Source organism: Cebidichthys violaceus, unplaced genomic scaffold, assembly GCF_023349555.1.
Source record: "Cebidichthys violaceus isolate CVI_PGR_0920_01 unplaced genomic scaffold, fCebVio1.0.p SCAF_31, whole genome shotgun sequence".
Taxonomy (NCBI): domain Eukaryota; kingdom Metazoa; phylum Chordata; class Actinopteri; order Perciformes; family Stichaeidae; genus Cebidichthys; species Cebidichthys violaceus.
Window position 1 is genome coordinate 959,724 of NW_027176495.1, and position 23,799 is coordinate 983,522.

The following is a 23,799-nucleotide window of genomic DNA, read 5'->3' on the forward strand; positions in this document are numbered from 1 at the left end:
CTTGAGGACGTTTCATAAAATATAAACTTCTCTGCCCCCTGCAAATGTCGCGCGCAGTAAGCCGTGAACTCCCTCAAGATCAGTCCTCACGACAAAATCCCACGTTATTTTTGGTTCTTAAATGCTCAGCTGTCACAGCCTAGAAGACTCTGATGTCCACATTTTTGGATGATTTTGTAATAAACCTGCTTGACTGACTTTTTCGTCTGTGTATTTGCAGGACATCCAGGCTGAGATCGATGCCCACAATGACATCTACAAGAGTGTCGACGGAAACAAGTCCAAGATGGTCAAGGCTCTGGGCAGCTCGGAGGAAGCCGTGTTCCTCCAACATCGACTGGATGACATGAATCAACGCTGGAGCGACCTGAAGGCCAAATCTGCCAACATCCGGTCAGTAAAATGAGTTTTTCAGCTCAGATTTTGTCTCAGATCTGTGTGGATACAGTAGCGCCCGTGTTCCACATGTCCGCCGTGAAGCCCGGGGATGAGATCCAGCACCAAGAGGACATCATTGCTGCCACAGTTGGCACATAAACTTCTGAGGACGGAGACGATGCCGCGTCAGCTGCAACCTTGGCATGAATAAATAAGATTGGCGATGCAGAGGGTGAAGAAAGTGAAGTTGGAAGTGAAGTTGACAGGGCCAGATGGAGATGGAGACAACGAGGAAGAGGGAGGATGGAGAGAAGCAGCAGAAGAGCTACAACAAAGCTTTTCAAGGGGGGGGGGGGGGCAAAGGGGAACAGTTGGAGAGGCTGAGGAGGGAAGGGAGGGGAGATAACCAAAAGGCGCAGGGGAAGGATTCTTCCCTGGAAAGTCCTTGGGTCAAGTTCAAGCAGTGCAGACACAACGGGCCGGACGTGTTCCGCAGGAAGACAAGCGAGAGGAAAAATAGACAGTGAGAGATCAGTCTGTGTGGAAGATGGGGCGCCAGGTTTGTTGATCGTATACAGCCCATTATGCCTTAATTGCAGTACATGTGTAATTATGGCTAACTCAGCGAGCGGCAATAAGAGGTCTCTGTACACAGTGTTCAGAAACATTCTGCCTAGAGGAACACTAAAGTGCTTATCAACACATATCGCATGCATGCTACCACCCACACAATTAGCGTCTAGCTCGTGTTCCCCTTCATGAATGAAATCTGCCACTCTGAGCGGTCAGGGGTCAGGTGTTCACAGGGCTTTTGCAGGAATAACGTAATTTTCGACGATTTCTTCTTTTATGTTTTTATAAGCTATGAACTTTTTCTCAGCAAGTCTGACCCCGGCTGAGCTGTGCTCTATTCTTTATATAATCAGTTTTTTTTAAATAAAAGAATACGTGTCATTCTGTATAGATAAATCAGCCTTCAGTAGGTCTACATTGATGTTACAGACACAGCTTTCTGTCCGTACAAGACTGTATAGGCTTCAATAGCGAGAGGTGAAAATGCACGCAGTGTAATAATAGAGTAAGCGGATGGTGTGTGTTGGCAGAGCCCACCTGGAGGCGAGTGCTGAGCGCTGGTCTCGTCTGCTGGGCCTCCTGGAGGAGCTGTGGAGGTGGATCTGCACGAAGGACGAGGAGCTGGCCAAGCAGATGCCCATCGGAGGAGACGTCCCTACTCTGCTGCAACAGCAAAACCACTGCACGGTACGCTCCGTCGCCGCCGGCAACGCCGCCGTCACTACTGGACTGCATTCATCACACCTTTGTCCCCCTTTTGTTTTCTTCAACTTCCCTAAAAGTTTGTCCCAGACGAGAAAGCGTTTCTACTACGTAGCTTTTTTTTTTTAGCATTTTGCAACCGTGTGTTAAAGACCCTTCTGTAATGTGCTAATAAGACGTTTAACCTATTTTACCTCAACTGAGCAGTTTTTATGAGGCAGGATAAATAAATCCACCCGTGTGGGTTTACAAGAACCTTTTAAGTCAAAGGCAACTGGATGAGAATTTAAATAAGCATCATGTCGATAACATTACTAGGACTTAATTCTATTTCGACCGCTTCAGTGAAATAGAATTAAGCCGTCATTCAATCTTATGATCTGTGCCGTCCTGCTTCCAGACCGGACCAGGCGACACAATGCTGGATTAGTCTCCAGCTACACCCTTTTAATGATCCCGACCGAAGATGACAACGCAGGCAGCTGAGCGGTAGTTTTATAGTGCCGGTGCTCAGTGTTCATGTTCATTCAGTCACCGTATTGAGTGTCAACGCAGCTGCCAAACGGTGCGGACTGAAACCACGAGAAGACCCCGGTACCATGAAGCAGTAGCAGTCATCGACCCACGACGTTATTATTTACATTAGGCCGGTCAGCAGTCAAGCAGAACCACGGCGGGATGTTTTTTTTCCTCTCAGTGGTTGACAATCAGCAGTGGTATTATGGTCACTCGGCGGTCAACACGCACAAAGCTCGTATCGGCGCAGAGCTAAAGGCCAATATCAAAATTACTACGACACAATCAGTGTTCCTTTATTCCCAGAAATACCGTTATTTATCACTCTTATGCCACACTCTCATTTATTCTAACAAGAGATCAATATCTCTTTGCGCCGACCCTTTGTCTATACTGCGATTTGTCATCCGTGTTCCCCACTGTATTATTTATTGTAACCACTGGTTATTGTGATAGTGCATTGGCGTGTAATTGCTTTCAGATAGATGACTAACCCTGCGGCTACTGTTTACTCCCAGTCCGCTGGCCGCTGCTGCTGCTGCCGTCGATGCCGCTCTTGACATCGTAATGCGTTTCTCCGCTCGCCGTTCGCCGCCGCTATTATTTTGTTCCCCCAAAACGCCTCGAGAGTTAACACACGTGCTGTCGAGCGCGGGCGCAGGATCACAACCGCACCGAGGCGGATCAACGGACCCTGGCCTTGTGGGACGCGCGCACACACACACACACACACACACACACACACACACACACTCTTACACACCTCATCTGTGTGCAGACCGTGTGTATCCAGGTACATGTGTATCCACTCTAAGGATGTGTCTGTTTTTATTTTTTTTTACAGTTTTGACAAACAATTCTAAGCATTTCTACATTTTTATGTAATTACATTTGACATTTTCTTATTTCATGTTGGTAGACACAATGCTAGTCGAGACCAATGAAGCAATGGTGCACACACAGACACGAGACACGTCCTTTATTATAAGGAGGGGACTCGAACACGCCTCGGTACTGATACGTGGAAGGAGAAGAAGATAGAATAAAGGAAATATAAAAAGTCTAGAAACTGATGAATTTTAAAGCTCATCCTAAACCCCCCAACAAAGACACTGGGAACTAAAGCTTCAACGTTAGTAAAATGAACTCTAATTTCAAAGGCAGAGACATTGAGACATTGAGAATGACAGATAACTGATCTGTTGCAGAGACAGAGCGGTCCTCTTTGCATCGGCAGACATTCAATTCCTCGGCTGCTGTAATGCCTGCTAAGTATATACTTTTAATGATTTAATGGAGAATCATCATTCAAAAGCAGAACTGATTATGTAACGGAGTAGTTTCTTCTCAAAATTATGGCTAAAATCTTATATTATTTAAATTATTCCTGCCAGGACCATACCAGACCTCGTCCATATAAAGCATCCAGGGAGGAAAAACTACAGTGACCTCGCCCTCGTTATATATTCAGTCTGTGAAGGGAAAGAGATGTATGAATTATAAAGTTAAGACCTGGAATGAGGGACTCAACGTCCGAGTCTCAGTTCTGTCTGCGTCATGCTGCCCAGGTTAATCAACATGTGTCCTCTGAGGCCTGACATGATATAGAGGTGCGCTCTGTATCAGAAAGAACAGAGACAGGCCTCCACCCAGCAGATCACTCTAGGTCCATTAAATAAGGGATGGGACTGCGAGCGCATAATACCCGCAGGAGAATACAATCTTCCCGCATCTCTACTTTCGCCTTCCTTTTTCTCATTACCCTCTCTCGGCTCTTCTGTCTCGTCTTCTCCTCCAGTGGCGTTTGTCCCTCGCGTTTTGCGTCTCCTTTCTTTCCCGTCCTCCTCTCACTCTTATCCTCTCTGTCCATTTCCTTGTTCATCTCCAGGTCTTCAGCTTTGAGAACGGGAAATAATGGGACGGGACGGGGGACGGGGGACGGGGAGTTGAAGGCTCTCTTTTCATTGTGACGCTGTTGCGTTGTGTTCTCCCTGTGCTTCCTCCTTGTGTTCTTAATAGATGGGCCTGGGGGGTCTTGCCGACCCTGAGAGGGATGAGGGGGCTGAGCGGCACAAAGAGCCGGGGCTTTGAACACGTCATGCTCTATTACTTGCTTACACCGGCACACAAACGCACGCATGCTATTCCCCCGTGCTCACGTATTCGTGCGCACACACTCAGTGATACACAGCTACTCTGTCAGTGTGATGGGGGGGGAAATGTGCATTGCTCTATGGAAATAGGTATCTATGCGGTACGGAGGGCTTAGAAGGGCTAAGTGGGAAAACATGTCTGTTTCCCCTCTTTCTTTTTTCTTGTGGAGATAAAAAGGGAAGGCTAAGCCACTTAGCCCCACAGAGAGCAACGGATATTGCTGTTATTAAAGAATCAGAGGGAAGAAAAATGCAGTCGTCCGAACAGCTGAAGAAAGTGATGGACGGGAAGAGGAGGAAAGAGGTTTTATATGTGGAAGAAAGGAAGTTATGAGGGGCAGAAACATGGGGCACTTTCACCTGTCTGTTGTCGGGGCATTCAGTTTCTCACGCAACTGTTTCTGCCTGAAAGCCTTTCCGTTCATTTGGCAACACCCAGGAGGAATTTACAACGTGTGTGTGTGTGTGTGTGTGTGTGTGTGTGTGTGTGTGTGTGTGTGTGTGTGTGTGTGTGTGTGTGTGTGTGAGAGACGGAGAGAGAGGGAAAGGCATTGCCCTGTATTACTTGAGTGACTTTGTGCTCCCTCCTCTCTGTATTGATTTGTGTCTGTGTTTTCTCCTGCTAAAATGGCCATAATAGCATTTATTAATTGCACATTCAATTATCCAATAAAAGGCCTCCGTCAGCTTCCAGCTGATTAAACTCATCAATCTCCTCTATTAAATTAACAGCTTCAAGAAGCGGGAACAAGGCGCCAAGTGCTTGTGGGCATTTTTTTTTTTTTAACAAGTCTTATCTTTGAGCAACAGTTGGCTTCTTGTCTACATTGTTCGGACCGTTAAGTCTTTTCCGAGGGAATGAGTCTGCAAACAAACTGGCAAAAAGTGGGATTCTATTTATATTTCAATTTATTTAACTTGGTTTCTTGAAAGCCTCTTAACACGCTTAATAAGCTTAAGCGGGGCACAATTACCCCGTCTAAAGTGAGGAGGGTGTAATACTCCGCCAGAGCACCCATCTTCATCATTGTGCCTGCGTGATTGATTAGCACCATTTACACCTGAACGGGCAGGTAGTAAAGGAGAGCGGAGTGAATTAAAGTGCTGGGCTGGACTTTACCTTATCTCTCAGCAAAGGAAGGACATTTTTGAAATACTCAGTTGCCTCATTGTGAGTAACTTTTGATTGTTTTTTTTTCTCTTTGCATCCTTTGACGTGCGTCCTGACTCTGTGTTAGCCCTGCTTGCTGACTGCAGTTTTGTTTTAGGTGAAGTTCGTGCGCATGGCTTACTAAAACGTTCCAGATTTACGGTCCGCTGTGGTGGAATATGTTTACGCTACACCTCAGCAGCACAAACCATCAAAGCTGCTGTGATCAATACCGTTGTGGCTAAAATCAATACATGCATGTGTATGCAGCTTTGCTGTTTTGATTCATTCATCAGCCTCGTCTCCAGCCACTGGATGCACTGTTGGCAAATTCTCTCTCAAAACCAATTGTGTGCGATCTGTCCAGCAACAAGCGGCAGACAGACCTGACAGTGAAGCATTTAGCAGCTAAAGATGAAGATGTTTCATAGCTACAAAGACAGTATATGTTCAACATGCATTCATCAGGTGGACAGACACGTGACTGTATAGCAGGGGTCACCAATAGGCGGACCGCGGTCAGAGACTGACGATTATTAAGAGGAAATGGTGCATAGTTACAAAATCATTTCACCTCAGGTGGATAGCAGACCACCTCAAGGTGTCACTCAGAGAGAACCAGGACATTCTGATGTAGCATTTCAAAATTAAAGCCCTTCAAAATCACATGCATGAGCTCACGTCAAATCACAAATTGTGTCATGCATGAGATTTTGAAGGGCTTTAATTTTGAAATGCTACATCAGAATGTCCTGGTTCTCTCTGAGTGACATCTTGAGGTGGTCTGCTATCAACCTGAGGTGAAATGATTTTGTAACTGAAATGATTTTGTAATATACGTATGTGTTGTTTCTCCACTACCCTCAAGCTAATGACAAAAAGGTAAATGCAGGTCGTAGACAACGTGTAAAACAATATAATCGACAACGAAATGAATGAATAACTGTGTCTACATGGTAGTGATCAGTGATAATAAAAATTACAAAAATACTACGATTTCATGGTAAGAATTGAAAATGTTCCTTTTTTGCCAGAAGCAACAGAAAAGTCTCTTCAGTGGATTAAAATCCTTGAAAGATGGTCACAGTGTCAGCAGCATTGTAAAATAAACATATCCAATACATATTTGAGAGAAAATAATCAAACAACCATGTTGTATTAGAAAGGTATCACTGAAGAAACTTGAGTTTGCGTTACTCTTTAACTCTGCTTTCCTTCTTCGTTGCTCTGACACGTGGGTCCGTGGGTATTTCACTTCTGCATGGCTCGGGCTGGAAGCAGCAGATTAGTCGAGCGTGGCGGTGAGCATGATTGCAAACAACAACAACAACAACTACATATCAGTAGCTTCTGGCTATTCCAAGATAACGGTGGGTGTTGAGGGGAAAGGTGCGCGCTGAGGCTTCTTTTGAAGCTGTGTATGCAGATGCAAAATCAATCATTTGTTGTCGACTAAAAATACTAACAAATATTGACTGTAATTCTTTTAAGTCCCTCGTTTCTTGACCTCTTGAATGCGTGTGAACGCTGTTCTGACGTTTACCCCTGGTGTGTTGTCAGCGGTGTCCGGAGGCTCGTCTTCCTCCTGAAGATTAGAGGCGCGGTAATATTGCAGCGAGGCTGAGATTGCAGGGTTTTTTGCGAGCGGGAAAGAGGGGATGGTTTGGCAGCCGCTCGTGAAAAGTAGCGGTGTTGTGACGGTATCTTATCTCCGCCGCAGCGGGCCGCGCACACGGTGATAAGAGGTCTGCTGCGTTGCTATGGCCACGCGCAATCACCAGACCTGGACACGAGCGGCCTCACACGGACACAATGATCCAGAGACACACAAGTCGCTCGTCACGTGTTGAGGGATTGACAGGAGCCCCGTCTTCCTCTGGTCTTCACACAGGTGGCTCCCAAACCACATTTTGATTTGCTAAAAACTACAGAAGCATAGTGAAGACCTGGTCCTTTGGATCTTTGACACAGACAGCCATGTCTTATCACTCATGGACCTCCTGGGATTTGCCAGAAAAAAACAAAAAAGCCTTAAATCTGTACATCTGTTTGATATTTACCTTTCATTTCACTCCCCTCTGAAAAGTGTGTCCTTGTGTGTCGCTCTGATAAAGTGGGGAAGTGTCTCTCAAAGGACTCGTGTGAGCGTTGGGGAGAGGTCTTTGGAGTTGTCGTGCGTCTGATCTAGGACACCCAGTGGCTGCATGACACACAGAGAGGCTGCTTCTAACGGAGGGAATCACTTGGCACTGTTCCAACCCTTCTGTGTCTTTTGTCTGCGTCTCTTTTTGGAGCCAGTTAACAGTCAACGATGATATACTGTCATCAATGCCAAACATCTGTTTTTAATAGTACAACTAACACAGCATTTTTTTTTGTATTAAACTAGGGCTGTGTGATGTGGTTATTAATATGATTGGCACAACATTAAAGGAGCTGTGTTTAACATCTGAATGTTGATATAGCAGCAAACATGTAAAGATGCAGTGAAGTAATGTCTACCTGAGCAGAGAACGGAGTCACTCTCAATCAACGCAATGTGATTCATTGATTAACTAATGATTAATTGAATTAAAAAAACAAATCAGAATATCAATTCATTCTACAGCCTCAGATAGAAAAACAGAGCCAAAGTTGGCATATACTTTGGCAGCAGCAGCTGTTTGAGCTTTTTTATCTGGTTGTAATCGGGCGTCTCTGATTCATCCAACCGGGATGTTGTTGTTTGAGCGCCAACGCTATCTGTGCTTTGCAGGAAGAAATGATTGTGACGTAAGAAAAGTGATATCAGAATATTTGACTCATTATGCAAAGATATATTTGTGAATAAACAACATCTTCACACTCGAGTTGAACCCTTTCAAAAAGCCCAATTTAAGCCACCAACAAATCTGTGAGTGCAAAACAAAAAAAAAAGCAAGAAGTTGCTTTCTGCTGGCAGCTTAGCTCCCTTCCTCTTCCTCAATCGCCTCTCATTTACTTTCCATCTCTCAACGCCCCCCCCCCCCCCCCCCCCCCCCCCCCCCCCCCGAGCCCCTCCATGTGAGCAGGTACGGCCTTCATTGGAACGGAGCGAACCATTTATGAGCAGGCGTGATTTTAACTTGTCTTCAGCGGGACGCTCCATTTCAGCACCAGGGTACTTCTGTCCTCAGGACGCTGTGTGACGTTGTCATTGCGGTGGTCTAAACTTAACTTAACAGCCACTTACGCCCCGAAATTAGCTTTGTTATTGTGAGACTAGAGCAGAAAGTACATCTCCAGGCCCGTGAGCGGACTGTTACTCCCCACCCTGCTATTCTTTCCCTTATCTTCTCATCTCTCCAGATGGGACTGCATACATACGATCCCAATGAACCCAGCTCGTTTGACATCTGCCGCTCAGTCAATGTGTGCACCACTACAAAAAAACCCCACATTTTTTTCGGCGTCTCTCTCTTTTCAGCGGGCGCTCGTCTGTTTGATAAGTCTGATAAGTGCGAGACTTTTAGCGAGTCGTCCCGTCTAATCGACTTTCCTCACAGCATCTTAAACTACATCGCTTCCTCACAAAGCAATCTCACACTCCGGTAGGCAGTGAAGTTCCCCAGGGGTCACGCTTATATTAAAACAAGAATAATTATGCCGTTACATGCCATGTTCTCGCCTTCTATTTAGGTTTTTCTTATATCCTGCTGTGGCGAGGACGGCTAGTTGACATGAGGTTAAGAAAAGCGTCATTTCTTATTTGTTTGACTTTTCCTACATCTTTTTTTCTGTACTGTGGGACTTGGAGTGTGTGTCGACGGCTACATGTGTGGTAATGTGTCTCTCGCGGCGTGAAGCCTTCTCTGTGAGGAGGCGAGTGGGATACGTGGCATCATAGTCGGCTTTGTAATGATGATTCCTGCAGGGTTGGAGCTCCGAGCGGCTCACTTCGCTCTGCAGATTCACTCAGCTAATTTCACGCCGACCCCCCCGAAGAAATGCCCCGAGTGAACCCCGCACTCTCGCCTTCAGCCGCCGCTCTGTTTACAGAGCTCTCACTGCCGCTTCCTCTCCTAACGCAGCTGCTCCCCGGCTCCTTATCGCTCGCTTTCCCGCTTAAGAATGGGAAGACTCTGCGATCACCTAATTAGCCGCTGAGAGTGTTGTGTTTATCTCATCCGTAAGTTGAAAATAAACATCTGCTTGTCTTCTTTTTTTTGCCATATTAGCGAGGGTGAGGTGATCGTAAGTGTCTCTTTTCGGAAGAAAAGGAAAGTTGGAGCTGATTTAAACACATTTGGTTGATCGTGTGGGGGGGGCGGTCTGGATACAACACCTTGTTCAGCAGGTTCATTTGGAGTTCACTGGTGCTGACAGGATGAAGAGTCAAACATAAATGAAGGACCCGTTTCTCGTTGAGGTGGATTGTTCGGTCTTCTATCAGCTGACTAGATATCACACGCTGTCTTTTCTATTATAAAAAAGCCTTTTGTTTTTTCCTAACACTTAACTTTTGTCATATCTTCAACCCATTGCTTTGCATTCCTCCTGCAGGTACTGCGGTCCGAGTTGAAGGAACGCGAGTACTTGGTGATGAGTACTTTGGATCAAGCCCGGATGTTTCTCGCTGACCAGCCCATCGAGGGTCCCGGAGAGCCACGCAAGAACCTGCAGCCCAAGACAGGCACGTATACACTCTCCATAAGGAAATACTCTTTTCCTTGTGAAAAATAGTGCTCTATACGATTACTCATGGACTTCTTTTTTTAAATCGGCTCGGAGAACCAGATCGACATGGTGTCTCGTTCAGCAGGTCCTGGACCACATAGCACTCAGACATGCACTCAGGCCTGTCTGCTGGTCTTTAAATCAAACACAAGGACTTATTTGGGCCAGTTTTGAGGTTAAGTGCTCTGGAAATACCGTTCACTGAAATCTGAGCCGGTGGTAATGCCAATAATCTAGCAGAGCGACCCAGATTAAAATATGCACAGACCCGTTCAGCATTCCCTCTCTGTCTCTGTCGGATGCGCCATTGAAGTCTCGGTTAAGTCAGCACATTTCCCTTCAAACTAAAACTCCGCTGTGTAAATAATTAAACCGTCCCGAGGGGCCGTGTTGGGGGGTGTGGCAAGACTTGAGAGTGCATTCCGATAGGCTTGTTGTCTGTGATCTTTGATACGGATATCAAAGCGTCGCCTCATTGTATAAATAGATCCTGCTGATCCGGGATGAGCCGCTTGTTGTTTAACCGGCGGAGAAGGGATTCCGTATATATGGTGACACTGCAGCAAAGTCTCAACAACTTCCGTTGTCTTACATGCTCTCCTTTTTTAGTAATTTAGTTTTGTCTCTGCCACTAAATTGACTTTTGTTTGTAGCCCACATTATTCATTACAAAAGACAGACGGCATCACATTGTGTGTATGAGGTTCCACCTGCAGTACTTAGGTGAAGATGGGAATCCTGTCGCTGCCCTGGAGAGGAGACCTTAGACCTCATAGGAGCTGCTCATCTTTCTTTCTGGTTAAAACGGGTGTTTGGGGAGCGGTCTTCTCTTGCTGTCCTCTCTGTCTGCCTCCTCTGATGTGTCACGAATACTCTATCCTCTGTGTCTCTCACCCCTTTTTTTTTTTTTTTTAAAGCTCTCTTGGTTCCTCATGCCTCGGCTGCCTTCACTGTAATTGAGATCCTTGTTTTTTTTATTTTTATTTTTATTACCTCCTGTCCTTCTCTTATCCCTTCGTCTCTTGAGTTTTCCTTATTGCCCGAGCTGAAATCAAACAAAAGGAAAGTAATGTGCAGGAAGATGGAAAACTCCCAAGAACGGCTTATTTAGTACCTTAAAATGTCATTTTAAAAAACGTACAGAGCTCTATATTTTATTACCCTTATATCTTATAAAGACTGACTGGAGAATGGGTCTCTTTATTGTAACTTGTATATAAAAGTATAAAAATGAAAACATATATATCAGAATATTGAATGACTTTAGGTTTCTGATATAAAAAATAGCCATTTGGATGCCATGCAGTGGTATGGAAGCTAAGTATATATCAAAGAGTAATGGAATCTGTCTTTGTCAGGAAGATAACTCACTTCGTTTCTCGTCTCTTCCTCCAGACCTCACCCCAGAGGAGAAGGCTCGAGGGTTGGCCCGGGCCATCCGCAAGCAGACGGGCGAGGTGAGGGAGCGATGGGAGCGCCTGAGAGGACACATGGGCGGCTGGCACAGTCAGGTGGAGCGAGCCCTGGAGCGACTCCAGGAGCTGCAGAGCTCCATGGACCAGCTCGACCTGCGGCTGACTCAGGCAGAGGAGGCCAAGGCTACCTGGCAGCCTGTGGGGGATCTGCTGATCGACTCTCTGCAGGACCACATCGACAAGACCGTGGTGAGTCAGACAAGGAACAGTTCATCGGCAATTAGGATTGAATCGGAAGATAACCGATGTTCTGTGCGTCAAGAGCACAAACGTCACGATTAAAGTAATTAGACAGCCTAAGTTTATAGTAATAACACAGTTACAACAGCACTTGTTCACCCTGTAACAACATCAAACCTTCTGTTCAGACCTTCAGAGAGGAGATCGCCCCGCTACGTCAGGATGTGAGAATCGTCAACGAGCTTTCTGCAGAGCTGACGCCGTTGGACATCCAGCTGTCCTCCACTGCTTCCAGACAGCTGGACCAGCTCAACATGAGGTGGAAACTGCTGCAGGTTAGTTGAAGTCCTCCTGAATCACATGCAGATGTCGGAGCGGACACGGTGTTCCACACATGCTTCGTTCTTGGGTTATCGACCACTTTTCGTCCTACAGCATTTTGTCCACGCTTGCCTCTCTCTCTCTCTCTCTCTCTCTCTCTCTCTCTCTCTCTCTCTCTCAGTATCTTCTCGCTGTGTGTTCATGCTGATTTCACTTTTTGTCAGCCAGACACACAGGAGACGGAGAGTTGTCCCTCTCCCTGTGTACCTGTTTTATTTAAGCGCAGCCCCGGTGCTCACCGCGACACTTTGTCTCTGCACATCAATGGACGCCATTCTCACAGAACACCAGTCGCATTTCTTGGCTCTCCCTGCATCCTGAGTGTGTGTTGGTGTGATCCGCTGGGGGACTCGCTGAGTGTTTCTCAGAGTGGAGCGTGTCTCGGCCCCAGAGGGGGAAGTCCTGGAGTCTGTTTACAAGTCGTCAGATGGAAAGAGAAGAGAAGTGGCGTTGAATCGAGGAGTGAAATCCTCTACGTGAAGTCTGCAATTCAAATTTCTTTCAGTGACAAGTTATCTCATCGTTTCTATAGCTACCGTACAGTAGCAGAGAAAGGTGATGGGCTGACCGTGGATAAGTGGAGAGCAGGGTCGTCCTTCAATCAGAGGGTCGGCGGTTCGATCCCCGGCTAGTCCCCATGCTAGTCGCATGTCAGCGCGTCCTCGAGCAAGACACTTAACCTCCCAAATTGCTCCCGTGGCTATAGATAGCTACTGAATGAATCTGCTAAATGACTGTGATGTCATAATGTGGCGTCTCACCGCCCAGCTGACATGGCGTCACTTTGAAGGACACCACAGATAGACGACGTGATGGAGTCTTTTACAGACTTCATTTGAAGTTTTTCTCGTATGCAGTCATGCGGCGTTGTTGCTGAAGCTAAATGAGTTTGGGCGGAATAAAACCAGAAAAGGGGAGTTATATGTAAGCCTTAAGTCCTCCCTTTTTTTAAAAGCGCTACACTGCCGCAGAGACAAACTGGGAAGCTGGACTAATTTGTAATATTTCCCCTGTACTGTACAGACACCAACTAATAGTCTTTCTGCCTGCAGAGTGAACATCAGTCAAACACTGAGTCAGAGGAGGGCAAAGTTTCAGCGGTCTGCACACTTCTCTCTGGCGTCCGTTCACTTTATTTCTTTCAGTCTGCAGGAAGGAGACAGCTTTACTAACAAGCCAGCTCTGGCTGTGCAGTTTGATGATTTGCTTTTCATATGCAGACAGATCCCATCTTCCTCTCTGTGGGACAGTTGCCATAATAGCCATTAGTGGCCAGAAAGAAACTGAGCTATTGGCCTTTTTCTGTGCCTGTTTCCAAGATCCCTGTGTGGACAGCTGTAATCTGGCTGCCATACCGCCTGAGGTGTGTGTGTGTGTGTGTGTGTGTGTGTGTGTGTGTGTGTGTGTGTGTGTCTCTCTCTCGATATTACAGACTGCCAATACTGTCCTGCTAGTCCGCCTCATGGAGCAAAGCAGCACCGCTGCCACGTAGGGCACAGGTGCTCTGCACTGAGAGGTCAGTACACAGTTTCCACAAGGGTACAGGAAGTGAGTGTGTGGATGCAAGCGAAGTTCAACCGGCAATAATAAAGTTTTGGAATAATAAAGGTTACAGGGAGTATATAAGGATACATGAATCTATGGTATTTTTTGCACAGGACGCTTTGAAATTCTCATCCTGGTCGTGATCATATTCAGGATATTATGATGTTTTACATGCAACATGAGACGTCACGTGCTTCTGATATTATTCAAGTTTTTGATCGGCGTGTCATACAGTACGTATCACAATAAGTATCTGTACTCCTAACTTCTGCACATGGCAGTTATGTGCTTATGGAGACTTGTCCTGTTGAAAGCGGGATATGAATATGTTCTAACGCATTACTCGACCATTACGGGGTGTCTGTTGTGGCCCGAGCCGTATCATATCTCCGTAACGCCTGGAGGGAATTCCTTCAACTTCGTGATGCTCCAGGAACAGAAGGGAAGTTTGTGACCGCATTAGGTCAGATACTGAATTGGTGAACTTACACACTAATTGACGTATTGGTCAATTAGCAGAACAACATGACAACCCACGAGGCTGTGATTCTAGTTATCAATGCAGCTGTCCACACCGGCCACCTAATGGCTCACAACTATCACCTTAAGAATTTTCTTGTTCATTTTCTTCTGACTTCAACTGTCCATTGTTGCTCTTCTAAAGCCCTTCTGAATGCGCTGCAGTAATGTGGACGGAGGAGTGCTGCTGCTGCTGCTGACGCGCTGCTTTCGCTGCACGGCCGGCGTAGACGAGGTGTAACCAGAATCCCTCTGTGCTAGGGGGGGGGTCCAACTGTGCTCTGTAATTTATGTACAGCGCTATACACATCGCTTAAACTGCTGTACACAGGTAAATAACAGCATATATTAACTGTGTACTCAAGATATGATGCGGTATGCGTTTATACGTCTAAAAGAAGAAGAAGAAGAAGAAGAAGAAAATGTTCCTTGAGCTTGAGCGACTCCACTTTCAGCTTAATTGCACAGAGATTGAATTCATCCCGACCCACGATGTCGACTCTGTGAAGCTCTGCTCCTGTGAGTACAGCGTTCAGGCCCACAGCTGACCGTCTCCTCTCCCGTCTGTCTGACTTCTGTCCTGTCTGTCTGTCTCCTCTCCCGTCTGTCTGTCTCCTCTCCCGTCTGTCTGTCAGGTGGCGGTGGAGGACAGACTGAAGCTGCTTCAGGAAGCCCACAGAGACTTTGGCCCGTCCTCTCAACATTTCCTCTCCAGTAAGTACAGAACCAATGAGGGCGAGGGGGGGGGGGACACACACACACACACACACACTTGGTTTGTTTCCACTCAGTTACACTGTTTCTGTTTCACGTCCCCCTAATTTTCCCCACGTCTCATCTTCTAATCTTCGGCCATATGCTTCACAGTCATGCATGCTCGGTGGATATGCGGGTGCACATGCATACTCACACACACACTCACACACACAGTTTGCAGATGAGGCACTTCACCCTTGAATAATGCAAGGCTTAATTACAGCTTCCACTGTCTCCCTTCCCCCCCCCCCCCCTCTTTAGAGTGGTCATTAGCAGAGAGAGAGAGAGAGAGAGAGCTAGAGACACAGCTATAGAGAGAAAAGATAAATGCGCGAGTGTGAACATTAAACAAAGCAGCCAGACTCTCTCGCGTTTTCTTCCTAATGTCATTTTCTATAATCACGCGGCCATTAGCGCTCTTTCTGCTCCACCTGATTTGCTCTGCCGGCCGTCAAGACGCGGAGATAAAATGGTCGGCGTGCGATTCGGAGGCGGGGCGGTGAGCTCGGCCCGCCGTGCCACGTCTCCGAAAGACGTGAATTGAGCGAGCCGGCCCCGCTGAGAGCTCAGCAGCCGCACCACGCTCTCCTTTCGTCTTCCTCGGCGCTACGACACTATCTACTCAATCACACGTTCGCTCTCATTACACCAGTAGCTTAATATTCCCTCGGGGATCAATAAAGTACCGCGTCATTATCTTGCCTTTCCAATCTCGTGTATATCTCCCAATCTCGCTTAATCTCTTTCTCTTACTGTGTTTTCATCTCCCAATCTCAGCGCAGAGCTGTGTCAAGGAGGAGGGGAAGTGGGAGGGCAATAAATCAAAGCAACATTTCTGCTCCGTAGTTCTCTTAAGCGCCTCTCAAGCCTTATATCTGGCTCATTCCCACAATGTGTCAGCCTGTCATGTTGAACATGTCCTTTTGTCTATCACTATTTATTGTCTCCTTTTCTTTCCATGAAGTTTAACATAAACCTGGACGCGTGGCACCTTTTTAATTTATTTCTCATTTCAAGCCCTATTTCATCCTTATTATTGTTATTATAGAAGTGTTAGATATGAGATTTATATTCAAGTCACGCCCCAAACACTAAATGGATTACCGTACTGCGTGTTAAAAACTGTGCAATGTTTATGAAGCTGGTGTTTCATCTCTTCTTCTTCTTCTTCTTCTTTCTCTCTCTCCGTCTGCAGCTTCTGTTCAGCTCCCCTGGCAACGTGCAGTATCTCAGAATAAGGTTCCATATTACATCAAGTAAGTGTGGAAAGATGGCTCCGATAGCCGTCTTTGTGTGTCGTGATTGTAAGCAGGTGTGTGTGTGTGTGTGTGTGTGTGTGTGTGTGTGTGTGTGTGTGTGTGTGTGTGTGTGTGTGACAATGATTATTCTACAGTGATTGGCATTCCAGGCAGAGCAGTCAGGGTGTTGTCTGTAGAAAGGCTGTGTTTCTACCCATCATCTTTATTATTGGTTTCAGATGTGTTTTGTGTGTCACCTTTTATGCTGATGCTTTTTCCTATTTGTCATCACCGGGTGTGTGTCTTTGAGTTGCGAGCGCTTGAATTGAAGATTGATTTTCTTGTTTTAGACTCTTTGGAGGTCAAACTAAAAAGTATTTTTTAAATAAAAGCAAAGGTTCCAGAAAAGTCTGAAAGAAGAACAAAGTTCTGAACATTCCTGTTAGTTTAGTGCCAGTTTAGTTTTTTGTATTCCTAATCTTCTGATCTTCTCTCGACCCCTTAGATTCATTTTGTGACCGCTGTTAGGGCCTCGATCCCCAGGTTGGGAACCGCTGTCCGATAATTGAGATTCCAGCTGCTATAGACCTGGAGGCTTTGTGAAAAATGCAGGTTAATTCAATGAGAACAAGCCAAAATATTCTGAATTTCTGTAGATTTCCAACTTCTATTTCCTCCTCAAGGTAGACCATTTTTATTTTTGATTTCAAAAAATGTTCACAGTTGACTGTGAAAAAGCCCCGTTATCGTCTCTATCTAATGCTTTTCAACCTTTTCACATGAAAGTTCTGACCACTGGTGACCTCTCGCATACATCACCCACGAGTGTTCCGGCAGCCATTGTTCCATGTACATTCAATGCTCCCAATTACAAGCTCCTTTCTGCCCATTAGCTCCTGCGTGTGTGTGTGTGTGTGTGTGTGTGTGTGTGTGTGTGTGTGTGTGTGTGTGTGTGTGTGTGTTAAAATTCAAACTGTTTCAGCTGCGTATTACTCATTCAGTCGAACATTTGCACTTCCTTTTGAGTTGATAAATACCAGGCTGAGTCCCTGGGCAGCCTTCCACGCTGTTCTAAGAGTGACTGTAACGACCCGTTCTATTTGTCCAAAGAGGAGGTTCTTATTGAAACAGGCGGAGAGAGAATATCTGTGTCCATAGCAAACAAGGCAGCTTCTCTGCTCGTCTCAAAGTTTGAAGGACCTCGTTATCCAGACGTCATGCAATGTCAGTAAACTGCTGACTAACCAAACCTAGATTCACCTCTATTTTAGAAGCGTCAGTGTCCCTTGTCCGTTATGCTTTCCTTGTTTTTCCTCTACTTTCTGCGGAGACACTGTTTCGGTGTAACTTTGTGATTTAGGGTGATAAAGCACTTGTAATTTTTAGGACTCCCTTAAATCGCCTTTTTTTGCCCCGAGTTGAGAATGTCACCGTGTCAGTTAAATAGTCAGTAGCCATTCTTTAAAAAAAACAAATCCCCCTTTGTGCCATTGTTCACAGAACAACCCGCCATAAAAGCTTCAGCCGCGAAGACGAACGGATCCGGACTGGTCTGGTGATAGGTTAAATGTCTGCGAAGAGATTTAATGCAACATTATCCAAAAGCACATCAATTTATATTTAGTACGGTCGAAAACTTAAAATTTGCAGAAACTTTAGCCTTGCTTGAGCTTGATAACATTGTAACATTATCAGTTGGTGTACATGTGGGACTGTCTAGCTCAGTGCTGCATTTAAGCTTGTATCCCAAATGATACAACCAGCTAATTAAAATAAACTGATTCCCTTTTTTTCTTAATCCTATTAAAAAAATCTGAGTAAATTTGGAAGGAGGTCAAGCTCAAATGTTTTCAGACCGACTGGGAAGACATAAACCGGGGATTTAGACAAAAGAGAGTGTGGGAGGGGGGAGGGGGGGGGGACACCTGCGCCGTGTCTCGGCTGCAGCTTGACACTAGAGGCGGATCAGAGACGGGCAGCGACTCGGAGGACAACGCTACAGTCAACAGCGGCCTGTGACCGCAGATGTGCCCAGCTGATGAACCTGCATCCGCCCACTCACACACACTAAACACACGCGCACCACCAGGGTATTCCCACAAATACAACACACACACACACACACACACACACACACACACACACACACACACACACACATTTAGACACACAAACAGAGACTCCCATCGTCTCACTGGCAAGTAAACGCTTACACACACACACACACACACACACACACACACACACTCAAGAATGCATGCTGTATGAACCCCAACCAGACACACTCAACATAGTGAGCACACACCTTGTGTTGTTGATGCTTCTGAGTTGGTTGGTCTGCCTGGCCTTTTTCCACATTACATTGCTTTTTTTTTTTTTTTTTTTTAGAAACAGGAAGAAAAAAGGATCAATCATTTTTTTTCAACTTTTACCTCAATGTGTGGCTTTTCTCTCCTTGTTAAAATGAAGACAGTCTACTGCGCTGTACGCTGCCCTCACTGAACCTCACCCCTCACATAAATATACATGCAGGCTGCCGCACTCTCATGCAAATCCACTTCATTTGCAGCTCGGGAAACTGAACTCTAAATCCATCTCCAGGAGTAATCACAGGTCCCTTTCAGCGGGGACATCCTCGGGACACCCGCATCAGTCTTTGACACTTTCATTACCCCAAACCAATCCTGGTTTCCTCTTCCATCTCCTCTCATACTCTGCCTCTTTTCTTTGGGCTGACAAAAGGGCCCCTGATTAAAACCGAGCCTTGTCCACCTCCTGTAGCGATGAGTTCGGGCGAGTTCTGTTCCTGCCGTCTCACGCTGGCAGCCTCGCATGCTGTCCCATTTCACCCGTTCTGGCGCTTCAGGGGAGGGCTCACACGCCTCATAGGCTAATTGAGGGGAAATACAGCAAGACTGCATTTCTGCAGAGGTTTTGCTGCCTCTCTGTGTCTTTGTTAGGAAGCCTCTTGGTGGGGTTGGTTGGACAGAACACCTTGTGGACTGAATGCATCTCTTTATTATGAATGCAACATTGTTGTCTGAGAAGAATTAAAGCAGTCTGAACTGTATGTCAAAAGCAGAAATGCTGATGACATTGGCTGGGGTGGGTTTGATTTCATAGGAGAGCGAAGGAGGCAGAGACGGAGACGTGAAAGCCAGGAGGTGTCAGCTGGTGAATGCAGGCTCTTCTCGCCTGTCACAGACACTGCGTGATGAGTCTGACAGGTTGCTGTCACCGAAAAGAAAAAAGAAGCTCCTGAAATCATTCCCTTGCTTCCTCAGTCTATTTGGATATCCAAGTAGTCCTTCATCTCGACGGGATACGTCCGCCTCTCGGACCACGGGGATACTTTATTCTCCTTTTTGTAGGAAAGACAGAAAGACAGGCATAGTCACTAGTTATGGGGGAAATTGCTGATGTGGTTAATTATGAGGCAGCAGAGAAGTGAATAATTAGCCGAACCACCTCCTGTTGGACTCTGGAGCTGCGGTAAACGGCGACGCTGCCCTGAAAACGTCAAAGAAAATATCAATTATTTTTGATGAGCTTAATTGTTGTCGTGGTGATCTGAGAGGGTCGGACCGTGCTCGTCTGACAAATCTCACAAAAACATCTTGTAGAAGGTTTTTATTTATTTGTTTCCATTGCATTCTTCCTTCTGTGACCTCATTTGATTTGTTTGATGTTCACTTTGAGAGGTCATTAAGTTATGTTTATGAATGCAAACGTCACATGCAGTGCAAACAAGACGCGAGCGGCTTCATCCCCAGAAGTATCCGTTTTAATTCGCAGTGTAAAATTACAACTTTTGTTTGATCAGCAGTCCAAAACACTAATATTATTCAATTTTCAATCATATAAAACAGAAGAAAAAAAAATCGCTGTTGATTTATTTTCTGCTGCTTGTCCAATCAAATAATTGTCCACTTTATAGGCCGGTATGAAAGATGTCACACACTTCTGTAATTTCCAAGAAGCTTTGAAATGTCTGCTATGAAAATCTGTTTTTGTCCCCCTGCTCTTTAATATTCCTCCTCTCGCCTATGAATGTGTGCTGCTATCAAACCTTTGTAGTAAATGTGTCAACAGCTTGATATTATGTTTCCTCCTAAAGGACGACAAAAAGATCGCATCGGCATTACAAAGGGAATACATTGAAGGGAAAGCGGCGAGTGCAGTTGATCCTGGCGACTCCGTGGACATCGGCACAGGCTCTCTTTTTTTTTAAGAATTGATCGCGTGTCTATTGTCTCCCTAATGTACCCTTCAACACTTAACTGCCCGGAGGTCCAGCCTTCCGTCATCAGCACCGGATGGCCCAGGCCTGAGCGATGCCTTGTGAACGGGTCCGTCGGCCCGTACGGCCGTTGAATAGTGATGGAGTTCTGTGTAGGAGGAGGGCTTCTGTCGCCCACTCCGCCGTCTCAGTTCACCGTCGGCACTCCACTCCTCTCCACTCCACTCCACTCCACTTCCTGCTGCCTGTCAGCGGAGAGCGGGCCATCGCTGGAACCACAGGGGAGCCTCTGCATTCGAAAACAGACTTTTGTTTCAGAAAAAAACTGTCTTCCAGAAATGTTCTCAAACATTCCACGCAGATCTGAGTGTGTCCTCTGACAGCCAGATGAAACACACACACACACACACACACACACACACACACACACACACACAGCCACGACCAGCAGAGCTCAAATACATGCACAGATTGGCAGCCGCAGCTTTGAGAAAAGTCAGATTCTCTGCTGCCCTGTGAGTGAAGCCGACCGTGTTTGATCAGTTTTAGCACAGCCTTGTTTTATTTATTGGTTTTTCAGTAGATTTGGTTTGTTGTTTTGAGTGTGTGTATTTGTGAGGCTTCTGTCTGATGCAGAAATGTAAACAGGGAGTCGAGACTAGGTCCCCTTATATTTATGTCCCCTGGTGTGTGAAAAGAAAGAGGCTGTGGTGATAAGAGGGATTCACAGTGTGTGTGTGTGTGTGTGTGTGTGTGTGTGTGTGTGTGTTATCTTGCTGTTTCATGCAGACAACTTTTTTTTTGTTTGTTTTCTGCCTGTGATTTATGATTTGTGCCCGATAACAGAAGAGTTGGCAATAAAGCCATCGACAGTGTTTTTACACTCATCAAGTGATGATGATGATGATGTTAGCTTGAGTGCAATTCCATTTTGCCTGTTTGTTGTGTCTATTTGTGCTATTTTGTGTGTGTTTTTTTGTGTTCTTTAGGTTTCTAAGTACTAGCAGTTAGGTAGTTTAGAGGTAGTTTATGTGTTGAGCCTTGAAAGCCTTTTTTGTGTGTGTGTGTGTGTGTGTGTGTGTGTGTGTGTGTGTGTGTGTGTGTGTGTGTGTGTGTCAGCTTACGTGTTTTTTGTGCGTTTCTCAGTCTAATGGTCCTCCACTGTTGTTGTGTTTTTCAGTCACCAGACACAGACAACCTGCTGGGACCATCCAAAGATGACAGAGCTATACCAGTCACTAGGTAAGAGACGCATATTAAAATGTAACAGTAACAGTCAGATATGTCTTCAGAAACCATGTTCTTGTCCATCTGGATAATCGACCAAATTCACTGTGAACTGTTCCATAAAGTTCAAAGTTCTGCAGTTTTCCTGCGGACTAGTTTCTCTCTCTCTCTCTCTCGTCCGCTTAGTTTCCTCTTTAAGATTTAACTCCATGAAAGCTGCACCTTGATCTGTTCGCTCTCTCTGCTGCTCCCTGTTAATATCCATATGCGTGCGTCTGTCCCAGTGGACTCGGCTGGTGTGACGGTTCATTAATGAGCAGCCGGATAAGTAATAAGCTGTGAAACTTTGGGAGCGTTTTTGCTGTAGGCCAGCAGCTCAACAAATAGCACCGCCCCCCCCCCCCCCCCCCCGAGACACAACTCACTAACCTAATTACACAGTCCACATTAGCACCCCTCCCCCCCCCGCTCATCTCCATAGACAATAACTAACGGTCATTGAAGACAGAGGGCCTGCTTATGTTCCTCAGTGGGCAGATTTCTGATTTTCTGCTGCTGTTTTTGCCTGCACACCTTTCACCTCTCCGTCTCCCTCCCCGTCTGTAGCCGACTTGAACAACGTGAGATTCTCAGCGTACCGAACAGCCATGAAGATCCGCAGACTGCAGAAAGCGCTGTGCCGTAAGTAAGACGCACCTTTTAACACCTGCAGTCGTGATCCGCTTCTTTTGAAGTCTTGAGTGCATCGAGGGGCCGCGGTGATGATTTGAAGCTCTGCCAGATGCCGTGCCAGAGCAGCGCAGGAGCCAAGGATATTTTGGCTTTTAAAATCACACACACACTCCGTTTCAGTGTGTGCATGGGCGGGATTGTGACCGTGCACAGTCACAGCTGGTGACTTAAAGGTGTGTTAAACCTGTTGAGTGTAGCCTCGTTTTGGTGTGCACAGGTGGGATTTCTATAGGCTTTGCTTTTATTCTTTTTTTTATTTCTCTCAACAAAAGAGCTGCTGTCGTCTCCTTTATAATGGAGGCTTTGATAAAGGCGGCTATTACCAACAGTCTCAGGTGGCACCAAAGGCATCAAACCCATGCACACACACACACACACGCACACACACACACACACGCACACACTGCAGGTGCATGCAGCACGGCAGCAGCCACTTGTGCTCAGCACAGTGTGAAATGCTGTTGACAAATGTTAACTGTTATCCAGCTGTTGACATTGTTATAGCAACACGCACTGCGAGCCCACACTGCTCATTTACATCCTGCTGCTTGTAGGAAGTTTGTTCTGAATGCATGTTTGAAACAAACAGATGCAATAAACCATGCCTCATGCAGCTGTGTGTGTGTGTGTGTGTGTGTGTGTGTGTGCGAGTGTGTGTGTGTGTGCGCGCAGCTTAGGCACGTGTACCTGAGTAACCGTGGGCATCAAAGTGTGTTTTGTGTTTGTTGGTTGTTAATGAGTTTGAGTGATTCAGACGTTTTGGTTTTCTATCTCATATTGGCTCTCTGATCGCATGCGTCTGTTTCTGATGGGAACGCTTTAGCCTGAGTGATTTCGACTTGGGGCGCTGCAATTCAATTTCATCCATTAGATTAGAACAGTCACAGCGCAAAACACACACACACACACACACACACACACACACACACACACACACACACACACACACACACACACACACACACACACAGACACACAAGCCAGCCCATACGCACAGCTGAAGGATCAGTAGTTATTAGCCTGGATTCATGTGGAATCTTTGCTTGGAGACCTTTGTGTAATTGTATGAATGTTTGTAAATGTGTGTGTGTGTGTGTGTCTGCGTACGTACACATGCATGTGTGTGAGGGAATGGCACACACACACACACACACACACACACACACACACACACACACACACACACACACACACACAACAGGGATCCTATCAAACGTCTAATTGGGTTAAGTCTGCGCCAGGGGCCCGGTAAAGCACCAATGAGCCTGCGTGTACATCCCATAATGTGCCACAGCCTCTCATACGTATCTGCGTGTGAAGTGAGACAGAAGCCACGTTT

At 46.1% G+C, this 23,799-nt stretch overlaps 1 protein-coding gene across 4 annotated transcripts in view; it reads left to right on the forward strand.

Annotated features, from left to right (window-relative positions):
* Positions 1-23,799, forward strand: part of utrn (utrophin) — a 152,916-nt gene that overhangs the window by 92,879 nt on the left and 36,238 nt on the right. For all 4 annotated transcript variants that reach the window (XM_068724443.1, XM_068724442.1, XM_068724444.1 and 1 more), the window contains 9 exons: positions 221-393; positions 1,482-1,638; positions 9,994-10,123; positions 11,563-11,831; positions 12,011-12,157; positions 14,903-14,981; positions 16,219-16,279; positions 21,682-21,743; positions 22,335-22,409. In XM_068724443.1, the coding sequence (XP_068580544.1) occupies positions 221-393; positions 1,482-1,638; positions 9,994-10,123; positions 11,563-11,831; positions 12,011-12,157; positions 14,903-14,981; positions 16,219-16,279; positions 21,682-21,743; positions 22,335-22,409 (1,153 nt within the window). The remainder of the gene's footprint in view (positions 1-220; positions 394-1,481; positions 1,639-9,993; positions 10,124-11,562; positions 11,832-12,010; positions 12,158-14,902; positions 14,982-16,218; positions 16,280-21,681; positions 21,744-22,334; positions 22,410-23,799) is intronic.